Source organism: Barbus barbus (genome assembly GCF_936440315.1).
Source record: "Barbus barbus genome assembly, chromosome: 2".
NCBI lineage: Eukaryota > Metazoa > Chordata > Actinopteri > Cypriniformes > Cyprinidae > Barbus > Barbus barbus.
Window position 1 is genome coordinate 38,207,069 of NC_136730.1, and position 23,000 is coordinate 38,230,068.

Sequence of the window (23,000 nt, forward strand, 5' to 3'; positions counted from 1 at the left end):
GAACACTAACTCAACGTCTTATCAAACAACACGTTTGAGAGAACACAACAATATACATACATATTGTCTGTTTTCAGAAATGGACATTCAGCTGAGACTGCCGCCTTCTCAGTTGTTGAAGCCCTAAGACTTGCAAGAGCGGATTCCAAATCTTCAATAATTATCTTGCTGGATCTGTCTGCTGCTTTTGACACAGGTAACCACCAGATCCTCCTGTCAACCTTATTGAGAAAGGGCATCTCAGGTACCGCACTCCAGTGTGTTGAGTCTTACCTCTCAAATAGGTCCTTCAAGGTATCTTGGAGAGGTGAGGTATCCAAGTCGCAACATATAACTACTGGGGTGCCTCAGGGCTCGGTTCTTGGACCACTTCTCTTCTCTGTCTACATGGCATCACTAGGTTCTGTCATTCAGAAACATGGCTTTTTATATATATCACTGCTATGCTGATTACAGTCAACTCTACCTCTCATTCCATCCTGATGATCCAACGATAGGTGCTCATATCTCAGCATGTCTAACAGACATTTCTTGCTGGATGAAGGACTCAACCTTGCCAGAACCTTGCTTATGGTTCCATCAAACCCATTGTTTCATCACAATTTCACCTTCCAGTTAAGCACATCAACAATAACTCCTCCAAAAACAGCCAGAAACCTTAGAGATATGATTGATGATCAGCTGACTTTCTCAGGCCACATTGCTAAAACTGCCCGGTCCTGCAGATTTGCTTTATTCAACATCAAGAAGATCAGGCTCTTTCTTTCGGAACATGCTTCACAACTCCTTGTTCAAGCTCTTCTTCTGTCTAGGCTGGACTATTGCAATGCTCTCTTGGCAGGTCTTCCACCCAGTTCTATCAAACCTTTACAATTAATCCAGAACGGCAGCAAGATTTATTTTTAATGAGCCAAAAAGAATGCATGTTACACCTCTGTTTATCAATAGCTGCTTGCATAAAATTAAAGGCATTAATGTTTGCCCACAAAACCACCACTGGCTCTGCACCCCTTTACCTAAATTCATTACTTCAGACATATATAGCCTTTAGAAGCTTGCGTTCTGCAAGTAAATGTGGCTTTATTGTGCCATCCCAAAGAGACATAAAATCCAAACTTGACTCATCTCTAGCTCTCTCTATTCTAATTCTATTCTTAAAAAAACACTAGCTTTTCTAATCTTTTTGTATTCTATCTATTTGCTTTTTATTTATTATACAATTAACAAAAGCAAAAAAGGCCTCTAACATTAGCTTGCTCTATTCCTTTTCTATTCTATCTGTCTTCTTTTTTTATTTATTATATAATAAAAAAACTTGCTATGTGTACTGTGTTAAGCTAACTGAGACTTTTACCGATCATATATCATTGCTCTTTTGTTGATTTTGATTGCTTCCATTGTCCTTATTTGTAAGTCACTTTGGGTAAAAGCATCTGCTAAATGTAAATGTGTGTGTGTATATATATATATATATATATATAAGAAATTACAAAACAACACAACCAAGGCTGCATTAATTCAATCAAAAATACAGTTTTGTGATATTGTGAAATATTCTTTCTGGTTTCTATTAGAATATATTTTAAAATGTAATTTATTCCACATAAAAATAATAATAATATATGAAGAAATAATAATAAGAAATGTTGTTTCCAGCATGTTAGAATGATTTCTGATCATTCTAACCATTCTTTAAAAGATCAGAAACTTTGAAATTGTAATAACATTTCAAAATATTACTGTTTTGACGTTATGTACTACCACTATGTGTCCAGGAGCTTGTTGGTGCTCTGATCAAGTTCTGGGAAGAGATCTCATCAGGAGCATGCTTAGACATTGTCAGGAGTGCATAGGCGCTCACACTATTATGTTGGATCACCCTGTAATTTATTTATTTATTTATTTTACTATTGTTTTCTGTCTACCTTGTCATATGATATCATAAACATGACGTGATTTGTCCACCCTAGTGACGGCCTGACGGGGTTTTTTTGGGGGGGTTTTTTTTAGTGACGGGGTTTCCCTCATAAGACCATGTGACGTGTGGCGTAATGGATGAGGTCACGTCCAATGCGGAAGTGAATGCTAACTGAGCAGCAGTCGCCCAAACATTCTGGTCTTTCCCAGCGTCTGAAGAGGAACTGACATGTAAATATGATATTTATTATATGTTTTGTACGGTATTTGTGAGATATACACGACGTGTTGATAATTTATCAATATCTGTAGGTTCTAGAGGGTTTTGTTTACTTTCGTGATTTAGCTCCTCTAGCCGCTAATCGAGTGTCTTCCTGGTATGAGATTTCTGGAGAAGTCCAAAACGGTTTTAAATATAATTTGTACGTTTTGTAGAGATCAGTATAGATGCATCTGTTTGTCAGCTGTTGAAACACACTAACAGAGTCATCAGTCAGCATATGAGAGAGAATTGAATTAACAAATAAGAGGGTAACCAAGAAAAAGTGCCAGATTATTACTATATTTTTGAACAAGTACCATTGTATTTTTTGTAGTTATTGGGAGAGCTGTGTAACGTTAGATACCATGATAAATAAATAATTCAGTACAGAACCGGATTAATTTGATCAGATACTATAGTACTGCCACTGTTTTTGACATAAGGGACTACTGTTATCATTTACACTGTTTTTGGGTTCCTGGGTGTTGGACGTAACTAAAGTAAGTTTCTTAAAGCTGATTTTTCATGATATGGCCGTGACGTCACTCACCAAACAGGAGGCATATCTCAAATGCAAATCTCCATATATATGCTTGAGCTTTAGCTTTAATAACGGGAGATACTTGGGCCACTGTTATGGTCTTCAGTTAGAGTCTTTTCTGCCCCTTTTACCTGATATTTGGCTCTTGACATTTCTCAACAGAGATCCATCATGCTTGGTGGAGGGTTTAAAGCTGAGAGACTTCGTGTCAATCTCAGGCTGGTCATAAACCGCCTCAAACTTCTTGAGAAGAAGAAAAGTAAGTTTGGTTGTCTACAAGTTGCACATTTTTTTAAAGTTCTGGATGTTGTAAATTTAGTTGTTTTAATGGATTTGAACTCTCTTGATCTGAATTAGCTGAATTAGCTCAGAAGGCTCGCAAGGAAATCGCAGACTACTTGTCGACCGGCAAAGATGAGTGTGCGAGAATCAGAGTCGAGCACATCATCAGAGAGGATTATTTGGTGGAGGCCATGGAGATCCTGGAGTTATATTGTGATTTGCTGATCACCCGCTTTGGCTTAATACAGTCCATGAAGTGAGTAACACTTTAAACATTTTAAAAGTGACTTATTTTTTCATCCATGTTCTTTAATTTTTTCTGTTCTCTTTTCAGAGAACTGGACCCTGGCCTACTAGAAGCAGTGTCCACTCTCATCTGGGCTGCCCCTCGACTGCAATCAGAAGTGACAGAACTGAAGATTGTGGGTATCATTTGTGTCTGTGCGTATCATTTCTGGGGTGTAGTTCTCGTATGGATCAGTCATGTCTTTTTTTCCTCCCTTTCACAGGTTTCAGATCAGCTGTGTGCCAAATACAGCAAGGAGTATGGAAAGCTATGCAGGACAAACCAGATTGGAACAGTTAATGATAGGGTATGATGAAACATGTTTGCAAAGAGGTGGTGGGCACAAAATTGAACTTGTAGTACTGTGTGCTTGGGTAAATATTACAATAGCTATTGCTCATTCTTGGATTAGGGCATTTTCAAAGCTCCTACAAGTAATTTAAAGCTGAAAGTATTAGATATTTGGCATGTAACAGCACAACTGATCTACCTCAAATCATACTGCTTGATAAGGAGAGGTGTCCTGTTACTTTCTGGAGGCTGGAATAAACTACATGACTTTTGCCCATGATTTTTTGCACCAATTCACTTTCTAGAGGAGTCAGTGCTAGTTGATGAAAATCATAGCTGGTCTGCAGATTTTGAGCAGGTGGTATAGTGTATGAGGGGCACGATTTGTTTTCCCATTAGCTCAGTCCAGTTTGAAAATATCAAACATTGTTGATATTTTGTGCCAATTTTAGAATGCATATTGTTTTCATAGCAACAAGGCACATTTCTGTTTTTTGTGTTCTTAACAAGTCTGGTAATGTGTGATCCTCATTTATTATTCATATACATTTATAGCCTTGTTAGGGTTAGATTTTTCATCTGTAACCATTCCCAATGTTTTAAAATCTGTTCAGTTTTCAAAAGTTATGTAGTGTATTCCAGCCTTAAGGAGGCAGAGATATGACTTTTACCTGGTTGATGAAAAATTCCCTAGACTTAATGCTCATTCACACCAAGAACGATAAATTAAAAGATCACTATATCGGCATCCACATCAGTAAATGATAATGTTCTTTGTGTGTGTGTGTGTGTGTGTTTGTTAGTTATCTACTGCTTTAAATGCACAGGTGGATTATGATAGGCATTCAATATTTTTATCATTAATCAGCTGGGAAAAAAATTATTCTGAAAATGATTCCAATCAATAATATAATTTCTTTGTCATTATTGTTATAGTTGTGGTGTGGACTTCCCTATTCTTATAGAATTAGAATTCAAACAATTATTAATTCAAATTTATAGTTAGTGTTATATTTATAGTGTTCTTCGTTAATGTGAATGGACCTTGTAAACATTGATTGAGCCAAGCCAAATTCAGAATATTATAAAAGCAGAAGGAGTTGGTTCTACAAATCTGCTTTTAAGCCATTATAAATTCATATTGCACCTTTTTCCTGTAGCTTATACACAAACTGAGCGTGGAGGCCCCTCCTAAGATTTTGGTGGAGCGTTACCTCATCGAGATCGCCAAAAACTACAATGTTCCCTATGAACCTGATGCCATGGTTCGGGTAGGAATCAATTTCCTCTTCCTTTCCAACTTCCTCATCTCTACAAGCAGCATTTTTTTTAAACTTTCCTCATCCGTATCATTCACAGCCAGAGGTGTGTCCGGGTGAAGAGGCCGATCTGATTGATGTGGACAGCGACTTCAAGAAGCCAGGAGCTGGCGGAGGAGGTGGAGGAGGGTTTACGGCTCCCGCTGTAGGCATGCCTATGCCCATGCCAATGCCCATGCCCATGCCCGGAGCTTTCAACTACCCAACGCCCAAAAGAGCTGTAAGACCAACCTCTGACTAACTCAATTTACTTGAACAATCTAGAAAGTCTCAATGTTTGGCTGTGAGAACCATGTAAAATATTTTTTTCCCTTACAGGAGCCCTTTAATGGTCCTGTTGGCACCTATGATGGCTTTAACAACTTCCAACCTCCAGTGAGAGGAGGGCAGCCCCCACACCTGCCCAGCTGCCCACCCACCTATGAATCTGTAAGTGCAAGTGATCACCACTCCTCCCACCCTTCCAGACAGATGGAGAAGACCTGTTCACCTTGCAGGGAAGAGTAGTTTATTCCAGTTCACATGCTGTGTTAGTCCTGCTCTGTTGTCAGTCTTCTGATCTCACACAGGGAGCCTCCACAGGCATGTCCAAAACACTGCATTCTGATCTCTCTTGCACCGAGTGTATGGATTTTTTGGGGAAGTGCTTTTAAGTATTTAAGTAGACATATGCTATACGTGAAAATGTACACACAAATATATATTACAAAGGTGAATCTCATATGGGTTGTCCAGAACATGTCTGGCAAAATGAAAAGGAAAAAAATAGTATTTTGCATAAAGAAACTGAAGCATTTTGTTTGGATCAGTAAGACATTATATTATTATTATTAAAAATTAGGTAAAAAAAATATGAATTGTCATGAAAATATCACACAAAATGTTTCATTGTCTTTATACAAAAATGCAATATTTTTGCTTTTACTTTTTGTGACATTCACCTTGAAGCATTTACCCCAACAAATCTTCTGCTGTGCATGGAAAGAGGAAACCTTCCTATTGACAAACCATATTAACAACAGGGGCCTCATTTATAAAATGCACAATACGATCAAATTTAATCCTAAATTCCATGGATTTCTGAATTTATGAAGGTAAAATCAATTTTATGCATAAGCCAATTGAAGAGCATGTGTACAGATTTTTTTTTTTTTTTTTATACAGACATTTATCAGCAATTAACATAATCCAGCACTGATTAATAAATGTAACGATACACAGAATATGCGTTAATATTATATGTGAAAATTAGCAGCTGTTTTTTGAGCATTATCAATGCAATTAATTTATTAATTGTATTTAATTTCCTGGAATTCTATAAATTCCTAAAAAATAAAAATGTGTGCATGCCATATAGGGATATTTATGGCTGATCTATAGATCGAGTTAATGTGCTTGTTCATATTGCACTTGAATTTAAGGCAAACTGCAATTTATATAGTGATGCATTTAGCAAATGTTTTGATTTCTTTGTGTGTTCTTTGTAACATTTAGGATCGTTCTGTGTGCGCCTTTATAAATGAGACCCCAGGTTTTCCAAATATTAACTACATTCACTCGTTACGGTGCTCTGTTCTAACTCATAATGCACGTCTCATAATTCTAATCCTTCACTGTATCAGTATAGCAGTATTGATTATTCGCAGTAGTTGCCATGCATGTATGAGATGTTAACCTGTTTTCGTGTGTTTTTTAAGTTCGATGAGCTGTCTGTCAAACCCTCTAATCCTTCCCAGGTCATCCCAGGTATGTGCTATGCCCTAATGTGATTTTTTTTTTTTTTTTTTTTTTTTTTTCAATCTTTCTTTTTTTAATCGCTTGTATTATGATATTTTTCTTTCTAAAAGCTGTGTTTTCTTTCCAGGCCCAGCCCCGTCTGCTCAGATCTATGACAACTCTACCCTTCCTGAACTTCCGTCTGTTCCTGACACACTCCCAGCCTCCTCTTTCGGAGCGAACGCCAACACATCAGACGACATTGACTTTGACGACCTGTCACGGCGCTTTGAAGATCTCAAGAAGAAGACCTAATTGCAGAGATTACATCTGGGAGTCAGAACATCTGTCTCAGCTGCCACACGAGAATAATTCAATGTACCCTGCCCATATTCACATACTCACAGGTCTTCTGGTGGAGGTGTAATATAATACTTGTTGCTTAACACAATGAAGGATCGGATGCTGTATAGACACTTGTGAATGGCAGTGGCAGAAATTTATACGCTCATTTTAGACTTTCACATAACATGGACTGTTGACAAATTGCCTACTTTGAGCACTTTGCTTAGAGGGCCTTGCTGATCGCTAAATCTACTTAATCATCTGTAGTGTAATCTCTACGCATTGTATGACCACCCGAGAAGTCTATTGAATATTTATATTATATTGTCATTTGTTAACTTTCCCCCTTTAAAAAAAAAAACCAATGTCTAATTTTTTCCCCAGCAAATCAGAAATCTCTATGACTTCTCTAAGAAAAAGCAGGTATAACCCGTTGCCATTATTTACACCCAGAGTTGTGCAATGAACTCTTCTGAATGACTGTGAACCTGCAAACAACTGTGTGACGTCATGGATTGTTAGTGGATCGCAATGTTTGTGTGAAGTGACTCAGCTTTTTGTTATTGACAGAATGCGTTTAGATGGGATGGTTTGGTGAACACCACAGTTTGCTCGATTCTGGAGGACAGCGCAGAATTGAAGAAAAGGTTGCTTTATTTCAGCCTCTCATTTAATGAGTCGTCTCTGTGTCCTAAAGTTAGGCATTTCCTATTTTTTCTGTTAATGTAGTTACTCCTGTCAGCCATCTTAATCTGACTTTAGGTATGTTTGATACTGACTTTAGCTTGTGTTGGAAACACATCTGAAACCATGTAATAAAGTCTATTTGCTCATAATTTATACTTCTCACCAAAATAATGATTAATTTGAGTTTTCTTAATTTCTTCAAACGAAAGATGCCATAACATGAACTTTATTAAACTGCTATAAGTTTTCCCATTAATTAATACAGCATGAATACATATAAATGAATACTGTGTGTATATATTTTTTTAATAAAAGTTTGACTACTTAGGATGTTATGGTGCTCCATCAGCTTTTACACTTATAAACACCAGAGGGCGAAGTAACACAACTAATAATAATCTATTACTGTTTTTCTCAATCGCTTTATTGTGCTCTCAAACTAGATTCCCCCCACAAAACAAGATCTCTGAAAACGTGTTCATGCTAGATTTGAATTTTTAGATTGAGCAAATCGCATGTTTAAAATAAAAATAATTAAATTTTTATTAAGCAAATCGTACGTGTTTTGCTATATGTGCAAATGTGTAAGTACAATAACTGCACGATGGCTATATTCACGTCTTGTTAAAAAACTGATGAGTTAATTCATTAAATAATTAATTTTTTTTTTACAGTCTATGGTTAATTCTCAGTGAAATTGTCATACTTTTCACAACTTTTCAACATAGTTTAATATAAAGCATGACATGCTAAATGTATTGACTTTTCTCAGTCAAATTTTAATGTTGAAAAAGCTCAATGTGATACAATAGAATTAAGCTAGACAAAACTGACAGTCAGTGTCAACAAAGTAGAACTAAACATTTTGACCAGCACAGCTCTGATGATAAGGAAAAAAAGACATTGATATTATGTCAGAGTTGTTATATAATTTATATTGCAAGTACATTTTTTGTGTATAATATAATTATTTCTTCACACAAGCCTTACCAAATACTCTCATCTGAGGGTCTGCGAGAGACTTGTGATACTATTTTGGCACATAAACTTCTTTAAAAGGGCTGAGATCGCCACATGCACATCATTGAGCTAGTATTTTGGCGATTCATTCACATGCTAGATAGTGAGCAGTTTGGACAGCTCCAGCTCTCCCATTCTGGTTTGGAGGGGAGGATGAGGTGCACAGGGACATGGTGGGACACAAACCCACTGCCTGTGAGCATCCCTTCAGGATCTCACCTCTGTGAAGTATAAACACACAGACCCAGAGGACATTTCAGAGGCCAGGCATAGTGAGAGAGCGTCTGCATGTGACTGCTAACAAATGTGGCCTGAAGCAGGACACTGAGAGAACACAGTAATGTCTGCGGCTGGGATGAGTGGATGTACAAGTGAGGCAATGACACACATTCCTAATAATAGTGAGCTGAAGAGAAGGTGGGGGAAGCATCGTCATCTATAAATCTTGTTATTTGTAAAAAGGTCTTGCGTTGCCATTGCCAGCTAAATGTTTACTAGCTGATATATGGTGCATGATATATTTGAATTAAAAAAAATTACTGTAAAAACAGACTATGTAGTTAATTGTGTTAAAATGCTTATTTTTATAATCACTACTTTTCAAACATGTATTTATTTATTTTATTTTTTAGAAATAAGTCTCTTATGCTCACCAAGGAGGTATTTATTTAATCAAAATATATTTTAAAAAATCTGTCATATTTTGAACTATTACAGAACAACTTCTGTCTTCAGTGCACAAAAAACATTTAATATTTTTATGAATTTTGAAAACAGCTTTTGCTGCTTTATTTTTGTGGTGTACACTACCACTCAAACATTTGTGGTAAGATTTTTCTTTTTTTCTTTTCTTTCTTTCGTTTATTTATGAAGAAGAGGACTCATTAAATTGTATTTATTAAATTTCATTTATTTATTCATTGCTTTATTTTTTATTTTTTACATTTATTGTTAATTGTTAAAATGCTTAATGTTTTTTTACAAAAATATTAAGCAGCAAAAACTGTTGACAAGTGTATATTTGAAATTTGCACTGTTATGCTGATCATAATTGCACTGAACTTCAAATATATTTTGATTGATACACTGAAATGCATTGGGAAATAATTTATTTATTGAAGTTATACTAAATACATTTTATAGCGTATTTATAAATTACATAAACTGAGACAGTGAGAATATTCAGTGTGTTTTATGTAATATAATTTCAACATTGACACTGACCTACCCCTCATACTGAGATGACATTAAGCAAAGCTCAACAATTACAGCAGACACACAGCGGTACTATTTACTGAACAGTTACCAAAATTTGAGAGAAACGAGAATCTTGTAGTAAATTAACCAAAAATTGCAATTTATAGAATGATACTGCTCACCAAAATGTAGATATATCCATGTATCGTTAGACAGTAATTCTTAAAAATAACCTTGTGCGAATCTCAATTTGACAGTTTTTTAAGTGACATTATTGCCATATTTTGCCTATTAGAAAACCCATTTTTTCTGATTTGATCAGAAAACAAAAAGTAAAGGAAAAGTTGAATGTGCTAAACTATACACCATTTTTATTGTAACATTATAGACTAAATCAATAATATGCTGCTAGATGTTGATACAAAGATCTGTACACATAGTAATAATTACTAAAATATAAACATGAAAAATAAAGTCTGCGTACACAAATGGATTATAATCTGCAATAGACAGTGAGACGCCAATCATTTGCATGGCATCCTTTGTTCCCAACACCAAAATCTAGAATAAAATTGGGTGAGTTTGATGACTTCTCAAATCAAGCATCGTCCTTTACAATTTGAGTCCGAGGTGAGATGTAATCAGGATATTGACTTCCCAGTGTATTCCTCACATTTGCCCTTTTGCTCTGTAAAATGGCAAAAAAGCATTAATGAGAAGACTGTTTGATATTGGCAAAGACAAAGTTCTTTAGTTTTTTTTAGTGTGCATGTTCTCACCCTGCAGGAGCAGTTCAACCTCCTCGTTGTTCTCCACAGCTACTGGCCTCAGGATCATGGCAAAGAAGATTGCCACAAATATCACCTGTCACCCAGAACAGTTAGGTGGAGAAATCACACATGAGATCTCAGTTGTTTCTCCAAGACATCAGTGAGATTAAATAGAGAGCAAACAGAGACTGTTGTTTAAAAGAATAGTTCACCCAAAATGATGTATTCACTCATTTATACTCATTACTCAGTAATTAAGATACTACACCTGCATGACTTCCTTTCTTCTGAGAAAACAAACAAAAGGAGACATTTTGAAGATTGTTCGAGCTACTCTTTTAGCATACCACTGTTAAAAAGAAATGCACCTAATTTTAGTAAATGTCCACTTGTAGTGTACGTACAATCTGAGTGAGCTGTAAACAGTCCACCATTGTGTCTCAGATTAAGCGATTGAGGTGCTTTGTTGTTGGACGTAATAATGAATACAGCAGTTGTCATGAACTCCTGACATCTGAGCCGCTGAAGATGCAGAGGATTAACATTACTTTCACTTTGAAGTGAATGCGTTAATCCCCGATCTGCCTAAATGTGTCTATGTTCGCGCGAATCATTTGTGATCCAGCCTCACCTGCAGAAGAAGTGAGTATAAGGGTTTTTTATGAATCTTTGCAAATTGCCTTTCCTAATAATGGGCTAGTTTGCCAGTTTCACAGCTAAAGTAAACAGTACTGCTTGTCAGCCCACAGAAGAGAGGGGCGGGGTCAGCAGAGCTCATTAGCATTTAAAGCAACATGGCCAAAAAAGTGGCTTGCTGAAAACATTGCTAAATAAGGTGTTTTTTACATTACATTGAGAAATTTGAACCAAAGTATGTTATAGACTTTTAATTAAGACCTTAAAGAATCATATCAACTTGGCAAAATGGGCATCCGATGACCCCTTTAATAACAGATAATATCCATCACAATGAAGAAAACATTTTATTATATAAAATAAAATGTAAGGCCACTTTAGTGTATGTAAAGATGAAAAAAGTGCACTGTGTAATAATGTCAAATTAAAAGTTTTACTTTAAAGTGCATTTTGTTTTACTAATATTGTTACATTTTAAAGAAGTACACTTTTAGAACATTTAGAGGTTAATTAATATATTTTAAATGTACTAAATTCCAACTTCATTTACAAATATTGTATTAAGTGTAAATATAAATATATTTCAACAGAAATCACATTAAAGTATACTTTAGTTTACCATAAATGCTTAATGCTTGACGTCAAATCGGACACAAGAGTGTAAACTCTGGCAGAGATTAAGTTTTGACAAGTTTTTCACACAAAGCTACTGTATGGGTTCAGAAGACTTGGATGCTTTATGGTGCTATTTTACAATTTGTTGGTCTTGACAACCTTTGGTCACTGTATGCTATTGTTGTGTGAAAAAAACAAAAAAAAAACTGGCATATGAACATTCTTCAGTGTTCCTTTTGTATTCCAGGAGAGAATACCAGACATTTGTCATTTTTGGGTGAGCTATTCCTTAAAGTAACTTCATCTCTTGAGAAGACCCCACTGGTTCTTACCTTAAGGGGCTGCAAGATGAAGATGCTTTGGACGAGAGATAATGTAAGAGTGATTACCCACTGTATGGAAGACTCTCTTCCATACTGGAAGCCATAAAGCAGGGTAAAGAAGGTGGAAATACCACTCATGGCAAAAAGCAGGAACCAACCAATAAAGAGAAACCACCAAGGCAACCACCAACCCTTTTTCTTCTTCTGTACTTGCACAGATGGTTGGCTGGAACAACAACAACAAAAACAAAATCTGTTTTAATAGAAGAAACAGGATTCTTGCATTTCTGCTAACAAGAACATCTGCTCATTATTGTATATTTCAAAGAACTAGCTCTAGCAACTATGTGTTGAATTTATACTGATAGTGAATTACAGACTTGTCAAAATGGTTGAGAGAAACTAAAAAGAATGTGAGATTAGAGAGAAAGAATATGGCAGGACAAAGAGATCCTAAAAGGTCTGGAGTTTCTTGCAAAAAGGAATCATCTTTTTTAATACATGTACAATAGGAGTATCTTCAGAGGTGACAGTCCTGACCTTTGGGAAACGTGCTGGAGAGTAGCCATTTCAGCCTTCTTCAGCAGGACACCGACTGTCCCCCTTGCCTGCCGAAGCTCCTCATTAAGGAAACAGCCCTTTTCTCCCACATGCTCCAGCAGGTTAGAAACGTGGCTCAGTGAATAGAACACAAAGCGGCTGCAGTACGACCAGTGAGGATCACCAACATTTTCCACTGAAAGAGAACACACAACAGAGCTATGAGGAATCTCTGTCAATGAAAAAAACGATTTCTGATGAAGGATTTCTTAATATTAAGCATTATGTCACATGATATTACACAAGAACATATTTAAAGTTTTAATATACAGCTACTTATTTTCATTGTAGTCCTTCATTTGGCAAAATTACTTGAATTAAAATAAACTGTAATAAAAATACTTAAACTTATTTATATATATGAGGAGTTTATTTGCAAAAACAGATAACTCCGTTTTTATTATTTTTCATAAATCATGTTTTTTATTGTTATCATGTTTTTATTGTTTTATGTTAGTTAGCTGTATTTTTTTAGCTATTATTATTTAATCAAAACAACCCAACTGCAGTTTGATTTACGTTCATTGATTTATATTCATTAAAAAACATGATTTTTGTTATCTGTTATAAATTAACTCTTCATATATAAAACTAATAAAATGACAAAAGCACAACAAAATTACTAAAACTTAAAATAGAAAACATACAATAAAAAGTAATTCAAAATATTAATAAAAGCTGTAATATTATCTCAGTGATACTGACATAAGACTGATTTGTTTTGAGTATATGTATCATGAGTAAATGACATTGACATAATGCTAAATACTAGGAACACATGGAAATGAAGTGTATGTAAATCTGATCAAGGAACCTTGCATAATCTGCAGGACGTCATTCACTTTATTCAGGGCCCAGAAAAGATCGCCACTGGTCTCAGGCTGTATCTCTTTGGAAGCCAGCATGTTTTTCGGGCTTTTGCTCAGATGATTTAACAGTCCTACAGTTTCCTATGAGGAGGAACAGAACACTCACTTACAATAATATAACATTTTGCACACAATTGTGTATTATTGCAGAAAGCAATTAGTATGCTTCAGAATTGCTTCTGCAAGAACCTTTATGATAGTGTTCATAGAAACAGCAGCAGCTGGTGTTGTTTTCTTGGAAGTGCCAGCCTTCACTTTGTTCAGGAGAATGCGTGGTTTGATGTGTCTGAAGATAGTAATGATCAGGATGTTGATGGGGAACATGAAAAGGCCGCTCTCTATGGCTACCATGAACTCTTGCCATGTCAGTTCAAAAGAGCCTGTAATAGCCAAGAAAATATATTGTGTACATTTATAAAAGTAAATGCTACTGTTAGGGGTAATTCACCCAAAAATGAAAATTCTGTCACTATGGAAGTCAATGACATTTACACATTGTTCAAAAAAATCTTCTTTCGTGTTCAACAGAAGAAGGAAATTCATACAGGTTTGGAACAGAATTGTCATTTTTGGGTGAACAAAACATTATTATGCATTATTTTTTATAATATTTATAATGCGTATGTGTAATGAATAAGCAACTGAATAAAACATGCTCCCTCAAAGCATGACTCTCTCAAATATGACGCATTGCATAAAAATACCCGAGTGGTGTTGAGAGTGAGGCATCGCATTTGTGCATTACATAATTTTAGAAATTGAAAAATGCCGTAGGGAAGTTTTCTGACCTATCTTTAGAAGGACAGGAGACTCTTCATCAACAGGAAGGTTCCAGAACATTATGTTAATGGCCATGGTGCAGAGCAGCAGAGACATACAGCAGGACACTCTCTGAACACGCGTGAAAGGACTGCGCCGTGGGGGGTCCACGATTGACACCCAGATGTGCTCATCCCGGAAGCCAGAAGATGTCCGGGTCTGGAAGATATTGCTTGGATGGGGGTTGGTAGGGAGGGTAAATTATTATTTAAAAACATGTTAAGAACTTCTCTAAAGTTTAGCTGTTTCTTGTTGTTGTAAAGGCTTATAGAGAATGTTGTACTGAATACAGTGCTGATATTATTTTAATAAAACAGTTCTCCCGATAATGTAATTTCATAAATATGACCTTTTTTATCATAAACATGATAAATATTACCTTTCTATAAATCTGAAATGTGGAATATAGTATTTACTGAATGAGTGTGTCCAAACTTGTGACTGGTAGAGCAGGTATAGCTTTATTAATTAGATGTAGTTTCTATGAGAATGTAAGTAAAAAAAATTACCCAAAGCTTGCAACTTCATTCATGTTAGCTGAGTTGAAGGTCCTCTTGCATATTTCACCTCTCAGCCAGGTGGAGCACAGAAAGTGTGTGACCTCCTGCGTCTGTAAATCCTGCACCATGATTCTGTCCATGTACCTGATGGAACATTTTGTGATGTGAGACATATGCAACCTAATTAGTTCATACGCATACTACTCTCACCCATCAATTCATAGTTCAGGGGTGTCCAGTCCTGCTCCTGGAGGGACAGTGTTATGCAACCTTCCCAAACACACTTGCTTAGATGTTGCTAGTAATGTTAAAGACTTTGATTAGTTGTGTTTGATTAGGATTGACGCTAAAGACCGACAGGACTGGACACTTCAGCTAACCTTCTTTAATGAAATCAACTTTCCTGTAGCTCAAATAGTAAAGCATGGCGCTAGCAACGCCAAGGTCATGGGTTTGATTCCCAGAGAAAGCAAGAGCTGATAAAAATGTAAAACTGTAACTTGAATGCAATGTAAGTTGCTTTGAATAAAAGCATCTACTAAATGTAGATAAAGGATAAGGAGAGCTTTCAAGAGCTGTCACAAACTCTGATGGTTTGGCCTTTAATTCAAAGTATCATTGTAGCCTTGATAGATTTCAAGTTTCAACACATACACACACAAAAAAAACATACTCTTCTTAAATGTGTTTATTTATTATGGACTTTAATACATTTATTTTAATTTAAATGCAAATTCTTATTGTGTTTTATTTATGTACATGTTTGTGAATTTAGTTGTTAACATTAAATGCAATACAAAAGGAATATTAAACAACACAAAATACTCGTCTCATTTTAAAGTGTACTCTGTTTCTGCCTTGCTATGCAAAAATACGAAAAAGCATGCAAAAGCTGGGACAAGTAGACACCTACCAGTCAGGGCTTCCACCTGAGTTGTCATGCGATATGTCAATGCTCTGCAGTTCTCCGAGAGAGAAGGGCATACTGAGCAGGAACACATCCACCCCTCCTCTCTCAAACACTGGCTTCTCAGGGTCAGACAAACTGTAATGGTCACTTTGCCCCTCTTTGAATTGGAGGGTCAGCATAACCTGACAAAGACAAAGACTTGAATTAAGCACCTTCTAAACATATCAAAGTTGAGAAACATAGGCAAGTGAAAACAAGCACATAGACACAGTGTGTATCACCTTCGCAGTGGTGCCTGCCCCTCTTCTGTGGCCTGTTTGCACATTCACAAGGTAGTTGTACATGGCACATGGATGGTTGTCCTCCAACAGAGTCATCTTACGCTGTGGACACAGGTATTTTACCACATTAAAGGTATATTTATCTTGGTGTATCAGTGCCAATGTATGCAGTGGAATCAGTTTAGCACGTAAATTCTCTTATGTGTTGACATATTTAGATAAAATCATACTCTGGTAAAAATACATTTATTTAAAAGTGGTGTCTTGTTTCCTAGATTTTGAAACTGACTGATGACATCAAGACACAGTAAACAAACATCTGTAACTTTGATGCACAAACCAAAGCAAGCTATTTTAATAACATTTCTCAATGTCCTACTGTGTAGTGATTTGGAATTCTTAGTAGTTCGATTAAACTGAAACCAGTATCCTGAAACCTTTTGCCTGTAGATGATTTTACCATCTAGTCTAAATTCTAGTTCGTCTTCAAGGATGATTATGACATAAGTAAAGCATACTGGTTTAAATTAAAGACTAGGTTACTGAAGAGACTTCTTTACACAAGATCAAATGACCATTATATTGTACTTGGAAATGCACTTCAGTGGCTGTTTTAAATAAAATGTGATTTTACTTGTTAGCTCAATTAGGAAAAATAACTATCTTCATATTCTGGGGCCAGATTCAAAACATTCTTAAGAATAGTATTCTCAACTACCATTTTCTTCTTATTTTTTTAATTACAAAAATACTTAATGTTCTTATCTTTTTCTGAAGCTACTTTTTTTTTGTAAGAAACATACCAATTTTTAAATAATTGCTCTTAGGGTTATGAACTTCTTCATCTTAAGAACTTTCTTAACATTTAAGAAGCAGTTTTTTCTTAACATTTAAGAAGCAGCCCCTTATGTCCAAAAACGGCTTCATCACTCTTAGAATTTAACTGAGATTTTGTCAGCTGTTTTATCGTCCATTAGGTGAAAACTGTAAGTTTGGTCATAGCACCTCTCTCCTCAACAAGCCACATGAGTGTGTTAAGTAGGAGAGTAATTGTTAGTAATACTGTACCGTTCTGAGAGCTTTGCGGTCTGCATACCAGGCCCACATCACAACCACCAGGAAGAGAGCAAAGAAGCAGCTGAGTAAAACCACCACTATATAGTTTTCATTTACTGTGGCAAACAAAGCTGCCGTCTGGGACAAATCAACTTGGTTGGGCATCACGAAGAAGGAGCTCCCAAATAATGTTGTGTGGTTGCACAAACAGTGTGTTAGGTTCGGCAATGTATTGTGACCAACCTTTGGATAGACATGATATCATGAGCATCATGAAAAGACTGTATATTAAATGCACATTATTAAATGAGCAACTATTATGGAGTCTTACCATGCAGCCCTCTCTACTCCAGGCTTCAATGTCGGTGTCCCAAAACAGGCACTTGGTTACAAAAACGGACACTTTAAAGGTCAGCATCTCGCTTGAGGAGTAATCAGTCGGTAATACTGCCACCTTCCAGGCCCCCTCAATTCCCTGTCTCATTTCAGGGGTGATCAACCAGCGATAATTGTCTGTTGCATAAAAAACACAGGGGAAAGGTTAATCTCATGATGATTTAGTCACTATCTCTTACTAACATAAGCAACAGTCTTTGAATAATACATGTGAACTTTTCATTTTATTCATTTATTTTCCAAACTTTACCTTTGTAGGTTACATTAGTGCTTTGATTCAAATAGGTGGCATTTGCATCCTCTGGTGGGTGCACAGTAAGCCTGAGAGTTACGTTTCGATTTGGCACTGCTATTATAACCACAGTCACATTCACGTCTGAGATATTGAATGTTGAGGTGATTGTAAACCCTGGTTTCCAGGTTATATCTACAACTTCAGGCTCAGAGGCTTCAGGCCGAGGCAGATATATCTGTACAGAGAGAATCATCAGTAGCTACTTAATTCAATAAAAAATTTTAAAGCACTTATCACACTGCTTATTGTTTCAAAGCAGCTTTACACAGAATAGTGCCTTACAAATATCATAGAGCAAGTCAAATGCTTCTATGTTCACATATGTGACCCTGGTTTTGTGGTCCTGTGTCACATATTTGAAATTTATGAAGTGAGCTCAATATGGTTCTCTAACTTATGTGTAACAAAATGAGTTCAGTTATTTGTTTTCACCTCAATGTTCTCTGAAAGATTCCTCAATTTCAATGCAGAGTTTCCATTCTGCAAAGAAAAACTGCAAGTTGATCCAGTGATGCTTTCGTTGGACTTGGTTTCCATTGGATTCTCTTTAAATTGGAAGAGCTGTAATAATGAAGATTTTTATCAGCTTCAAAGCATGATCATGATTGTGAAGTGATTGTAATGGTTTGAAATGATTGTAAATGGTCTATATATGACAGAGTAGGGGGTTAAAATAATAAGACTGCTTGAACAGGTCAGCAAAAAAATTAAATAAAATAAGTCATAAATGTATAATATAGCTGATTTTATGACTTGGGTTTAAAATCAGGATTTTGATGTTAGCAAACCTGCACATTGACATTCCCAGATGGCAGCTGTCCAGTCATTGCAGTAAGAGATGGAAGTTGGAAAAATGCTCCATCTTTTGAGCCAATGGCTTTTCCACCCAGGGTGCCTGAATCATGGCTATGGAGACACAGGTATACATTAAATACCAGCCATTGCATATGATAACACAGGCCAGTAATCATTGAACTAATAATGACCTTGTGACATAAATAGTGCCTGTTGGAAGTTCCTTGACAAAGTCACCGTTACCAGCCAGAACTTTTCCGTAAATGAGGCCAGCAAGAGTGATGAGTTCCTCAAGCTGTTAAAAAAAAGAGAAATATTAACAGTTGAAAAGCTAAAACAATGTAAAGCATTTGTCTAGAGAGACATAATCAGCTTCAAAATCATGTGATCCATTGATAACTTGACAACTTGACTTACATCCGCCATGTTATCAAGTACACACTCGTGTGAGTACAAAAGCAGGGCCGCAGTGCAGTTTATAATTTCATCAAGGTAGCCTATATTATTTGTATCCCTCTGGAGGTGATCATATATGTTTTGCAGGTATTTGATCTATCCAATAAAGAAGAAATAGAGAACAATTTACATTGATACACCATTGTGCTATGCTGAAAATAAATGGAATTATAAATGAAATATTCTGGTTTAAAGATTATGAAGCAATGAGAATATTATCATTGGTGTTATGCATTTTTGCCCATGAGTTTCAGGGCAGCTAAATGAACTGTTATTTGCCCTATTGGGCCAATGCTGGGTTGTTACTACATTTACTTTTGTTGATTATGTATATGTATCAATGCCTGGCAAACATGCAGGCTTGCACAAATGAGAATATTGAAAATTAAAAGCTTGGTTAATATGATTATTATGATTATAACACTTGAGTATGATTATTAATTACTATACAATAATGTAATTGTATGTATAATGCTAATTTTGTATAAAATAATGCATGAATCACCTTATTTTCCTTTGATAGTTCTTCTGTTGTTGTCTCCAAATCCTTCAACATTGTTTTGGCATTCTGCAAGATTGACAAGAAGGGTTAAAATGATCACAAGTTCATGAATTGTTGTTGAGATTATAATTTACTCTGTATGTCAGCCCTTGTAAATATGTGGATAACTTGGGCCTACGTCCAGTTTATTATTATTATTATTAAATGATTTTATTCACACTGTGTTTAATTATGGTCCAGTCCATTATATAAATATCAAGTAGTTAACTTCTTAACAGTCGTTAACCAAATGAAAGACATTCATCGTGGTATATAACGAGCCATTTTAAGCAAGCTCTTGTATAACACTAATTTCTACAATGAAACTGATCTTTGTTCTTTTAGTTTTTTAATACCCTTATCCCAAACTCTACCTTTCCTTTTACCCTTTATGTTCTGAGACCTGCTTTCATAAAACAGTTCTGAAGAGGCCACTTTACGGAAATAAAACATAGGACCATATTCTCTTACTGAATAACCTCACCAACCTTCAAAAGTTCAACAGTATTTCCTATACTGCCTCCCAGTAACGTCAATGTGTCAGTAAGACTTCTGCGGCTCCTTCTGTTTGCTTCACTTGATGTCAGATGTGTATTTAAAACTGTAACGGCATAACTACGATATTACATTCTGTTCCATATTTAAAAGCAAAAATGTAGCAAGCAGTCTCATTTCTGTGCTGTCCAGTTATTCTGATTCACATCATCAAAAGTGTTGTTTTATGTTGTGTTTGTGTTGAGGAGAGGTGATTTGTTTCTGTACCTCGCGTGCAGAGGGAGCTGAAGCTCATGCTGCAGTCGGGTGTGGTCACCAGCTGAAATGGATCTTTGACCATATAGGTGCAATCTAAGTCATCTTTACTGACATGGCCATCATTTTTAACAGGGGGATACGAGACAGGTTCAAATCCTGTAAACACACCCAAACATAAAAAATCTCTATGAATGATACAGTGTCATTTATTTCCTTGCTATAAACTCTTAAGGTAAAAATTCAAGAAAAAATATGGTTCAGTGGCTCTTTACACCTCCTTAGGATCAGAAAAGACTATTTGTATAGAGATCTTGAGTTGTATTACTACATGGTTCTTTGGAGATGAAAGATATTTTTGAGATTACATAATAGGTTCTTCAAAAAACACATTGTTTTCATATAGCATCAGGCCTTATTGGTACTAATTGAACCTTTATTTTTAGGCATAGCTGTATGTTATGAACAGCATGATATCTGCTAAAATACTGCACTAACATCGGTTTGCCCTACCTAATCAAATTAATTCCTTCATACAGACTCCAGAAAGGCATTGGAATACCAAACTTGGTCACACTTTAGTTTGGTTCTCACTATTAATGAACTATTAACTACTACTTTTGCCACAATAAACTCATAATGTGCTGCACATTAATATTTATTAAGGTAGCTGTTAAGTTTAGGTATGGAGTAGAGATGTAAAATATGGCAATGCAGAATAAGTGCTTTATAAGTAATAAACAGCCAATATGCTAGTAATATGCTAATAAGTAACTTGTTAATAATGAGAATTGGTCCCTAAACTAAATTGCAACCCAAAACTTAAATCAAAAGTTCTCATGAGACAAGATTGTTACATTTAACTTACACCATATTAGCCCTTTCTATTTTAGTCACAGGTTTGACTTTCCTTGTTGTGTAGTAAGGGCAAAGAAGTATAGACAATCTACAGGCAGAAAACTGTGAACTTTACTCACGGCTTATGGAGGTTTTATACTTCAGCTCCCGACTGACCCACCATGGTCCAGTTTCTGTGAACTGGGTTAGTATGAGCTCCTTAATCTCAACATTCAAGTCCCTCAGAAGATGTCCCCCTTGTTTTTCACAGCTCTCGTGGGCTTCAGCCCACGGCATGGATTCCTGAACAAACTCATACGCTATTCCCTCATGAATTTCCAGAACTCTCCTACCATAATCTTTCTCGAATCCACTTTCTTCTGATTCATCCTGACAAGTTGTAAGTGGCATCAAAAAAATTGAAATCCAACAATAAACAAGCACTAGCTTTGAGAAAGCCATGACTGATAACAGCTGAAAAGCAACCTTCGGTCTAGGAAAGTTTGTGTGGACTAAAAAACAGGGAGCCTACGTACATCTTAGGCAAATCTGAAATCTCACTTTGTGAAAACAGTGAATGTGAACTAACTTCATTAGGGAAATGGGAGCAGGCACTCAAATACATGCAAAATCTGACTTTTAACCAAGACTCTCCATTCCAAAAGCCTCCAATATATTGTCATCCATGATCACAGATTTGAAATAAAGACATTTTGATTTTAAGTCACACTATCCTGTGCAGTGATGATGGTAAAGAGTTCTTTGTCATCCTCTGTATTGCTAATTACTTAACACTGTAGAAAAAAAGGAGCAGCACATTGTAAAAAAGGTTCTTTGGCAATACTGATGGTAATTCCATGGAATTTATATATATATAATATATAAAATATATAAAATACAATATATAAAAAAAAAGTTATGGAATTACTCTCTGGTCCTAAAACATGAAATGCTTTTATACTTAGAAAATTATATAATTTTAGCATTCAATATATTAATAAAGTATTTTATTAAAATATTATATTTGTATTTTTGTTACTATGGACTAAGTTGACAAGAGTGATGTAGAAGTTTTCACAATGAAGATTACACTGGTGATGTACCGGAGAGAAAAATTATCTAATTTTCAGCAGTAAGAAAAAAAGGGTTTAAAAGCTTGGTGTTTTGTAGAACATCACAGTTATATATGATATGAGAACAGTAGGGTATGTAGATAGGAAGTACGTGTTATTTAATAAAAATATAATTATATTTTCAGAATGACATCATTTATTTTCTCAAACATAGTCAGTGGGGTAAAACGCCCCCAGGGGGCAATGAGCAATTACTGTTGTTATTCTGTCCTGAACATCAAATCCTTAGTTTTTCCATCAAATGTATTCTACCAAGTTGGTTAAATCAAAATATTTGGACTTTATATTTAAAAATGACCTCAAGTTAGCATCAGGTAGCTAGTTAGCTAGCCAGTTAGCATAAGCTAACTTTTTTTTTTTTTTTTTCAAATTGGCTATTACAGTGTCTATAAAATGTCTTCATACCCCTTAATTTTTTTTTCACATTTTGTAATGTTGCTACCTTATGTTAAACTGCTTTAAATTACCTTTTTTCCACATCAATCTACACTCTATACACCATAATCACAGTTAGGACAGTTAGGACTGCTGAGAGGATTATCGGTGCCCCTCTGC

General features: G+C 35.7%; 2 protein-coding genes across 3 annotated transcripts; one reads left to right on the top strand and one right to left on the bottom strand.

The window, feature by feature from the left end:
• The first annotated feature begins 2,034 nt into the window (after positions 1-2,034).
• Positions 2,035-9,209, top strand: LOC306882481 (IST1 homolog). 2 transcript variants are annotated; one of them, XM_079437131.1, is made up of 10 exons: positions 2,035-2,148; positions 2,883-2,979; positions 3,078-3,258; positions 3,337-3,424; positions 3,512-3,595; positions 4,740-4,850; positions 4,939-5,118; positions 5,217-5,327; positions 6,596-6,644; positions 6,763-9,209. In XM_079437131.1, exons 2-10 carry the CDS (start codon positions 2,892-2,894, stop codon positions 6,927-6,929), a joined length of 1,059 nt encoding a protein of 352 aa, XP_079293257.1. In that variant the 5' UTR covers positions 2,035-2,148; positions 2,883-2,891; the 3' UTR covers positions 6,930-9,209. The 2 variants fall into 2 exon arrangements, with proteins under 2 accessions (XP_079293257.1, XP_079293258.1); XM_079437132.1 differs by lacking the exon at positions 6,596-6,644 and having other exon boundaries at positions 2,046-2,148; positions 5,217-5,337.
• A 398-nt stretch (positions 9,210-9,607) lies between these two features.
• On the bottom strand, positions 9,608-21,820 carry LOC306880723 (polycystin-1-like protein 2). Its single transcript, XM_079434452.1, has 21 exons — positions 21,453-21,820; positions 20,488-20,634; positions 20,214-20,326; positions 19,690-19,752; positions 19,146-19,280; positions 18,920-19,023; positions 18,722-18,839; positions 18,366-18,494; positions 17,889-18,108; positions 17,574-17,755; positions 17,255-17,485; positions 16,187-16,288; positions 15,909-16,087; positions 15,005-15,139; positions 14,465-14,667; positions 13,866-14,056; positions 13,622-13,757; positions 12,748-12,943; positions 12,217-12,433; positions 10,643-10,727; positions 9,608-10,551 (listed from the first exon to the last, which is right to left on the bottom strand). The coding sequence occupies exons 1-21, from the start codon at positions 21,772-21,774 to the stop codon at positions 10,505-10,507; spliced, it is 3,255 nt and encodes a 1,084-aa protein (XP_079290578.1). The 5' UTR covers positions 21,775-21,820; the 3' UTR covers positions 9,608-10,504.
• Between the last annotated feature and the right edge of the window lie 1,180 nt (positions 21,821-23,000).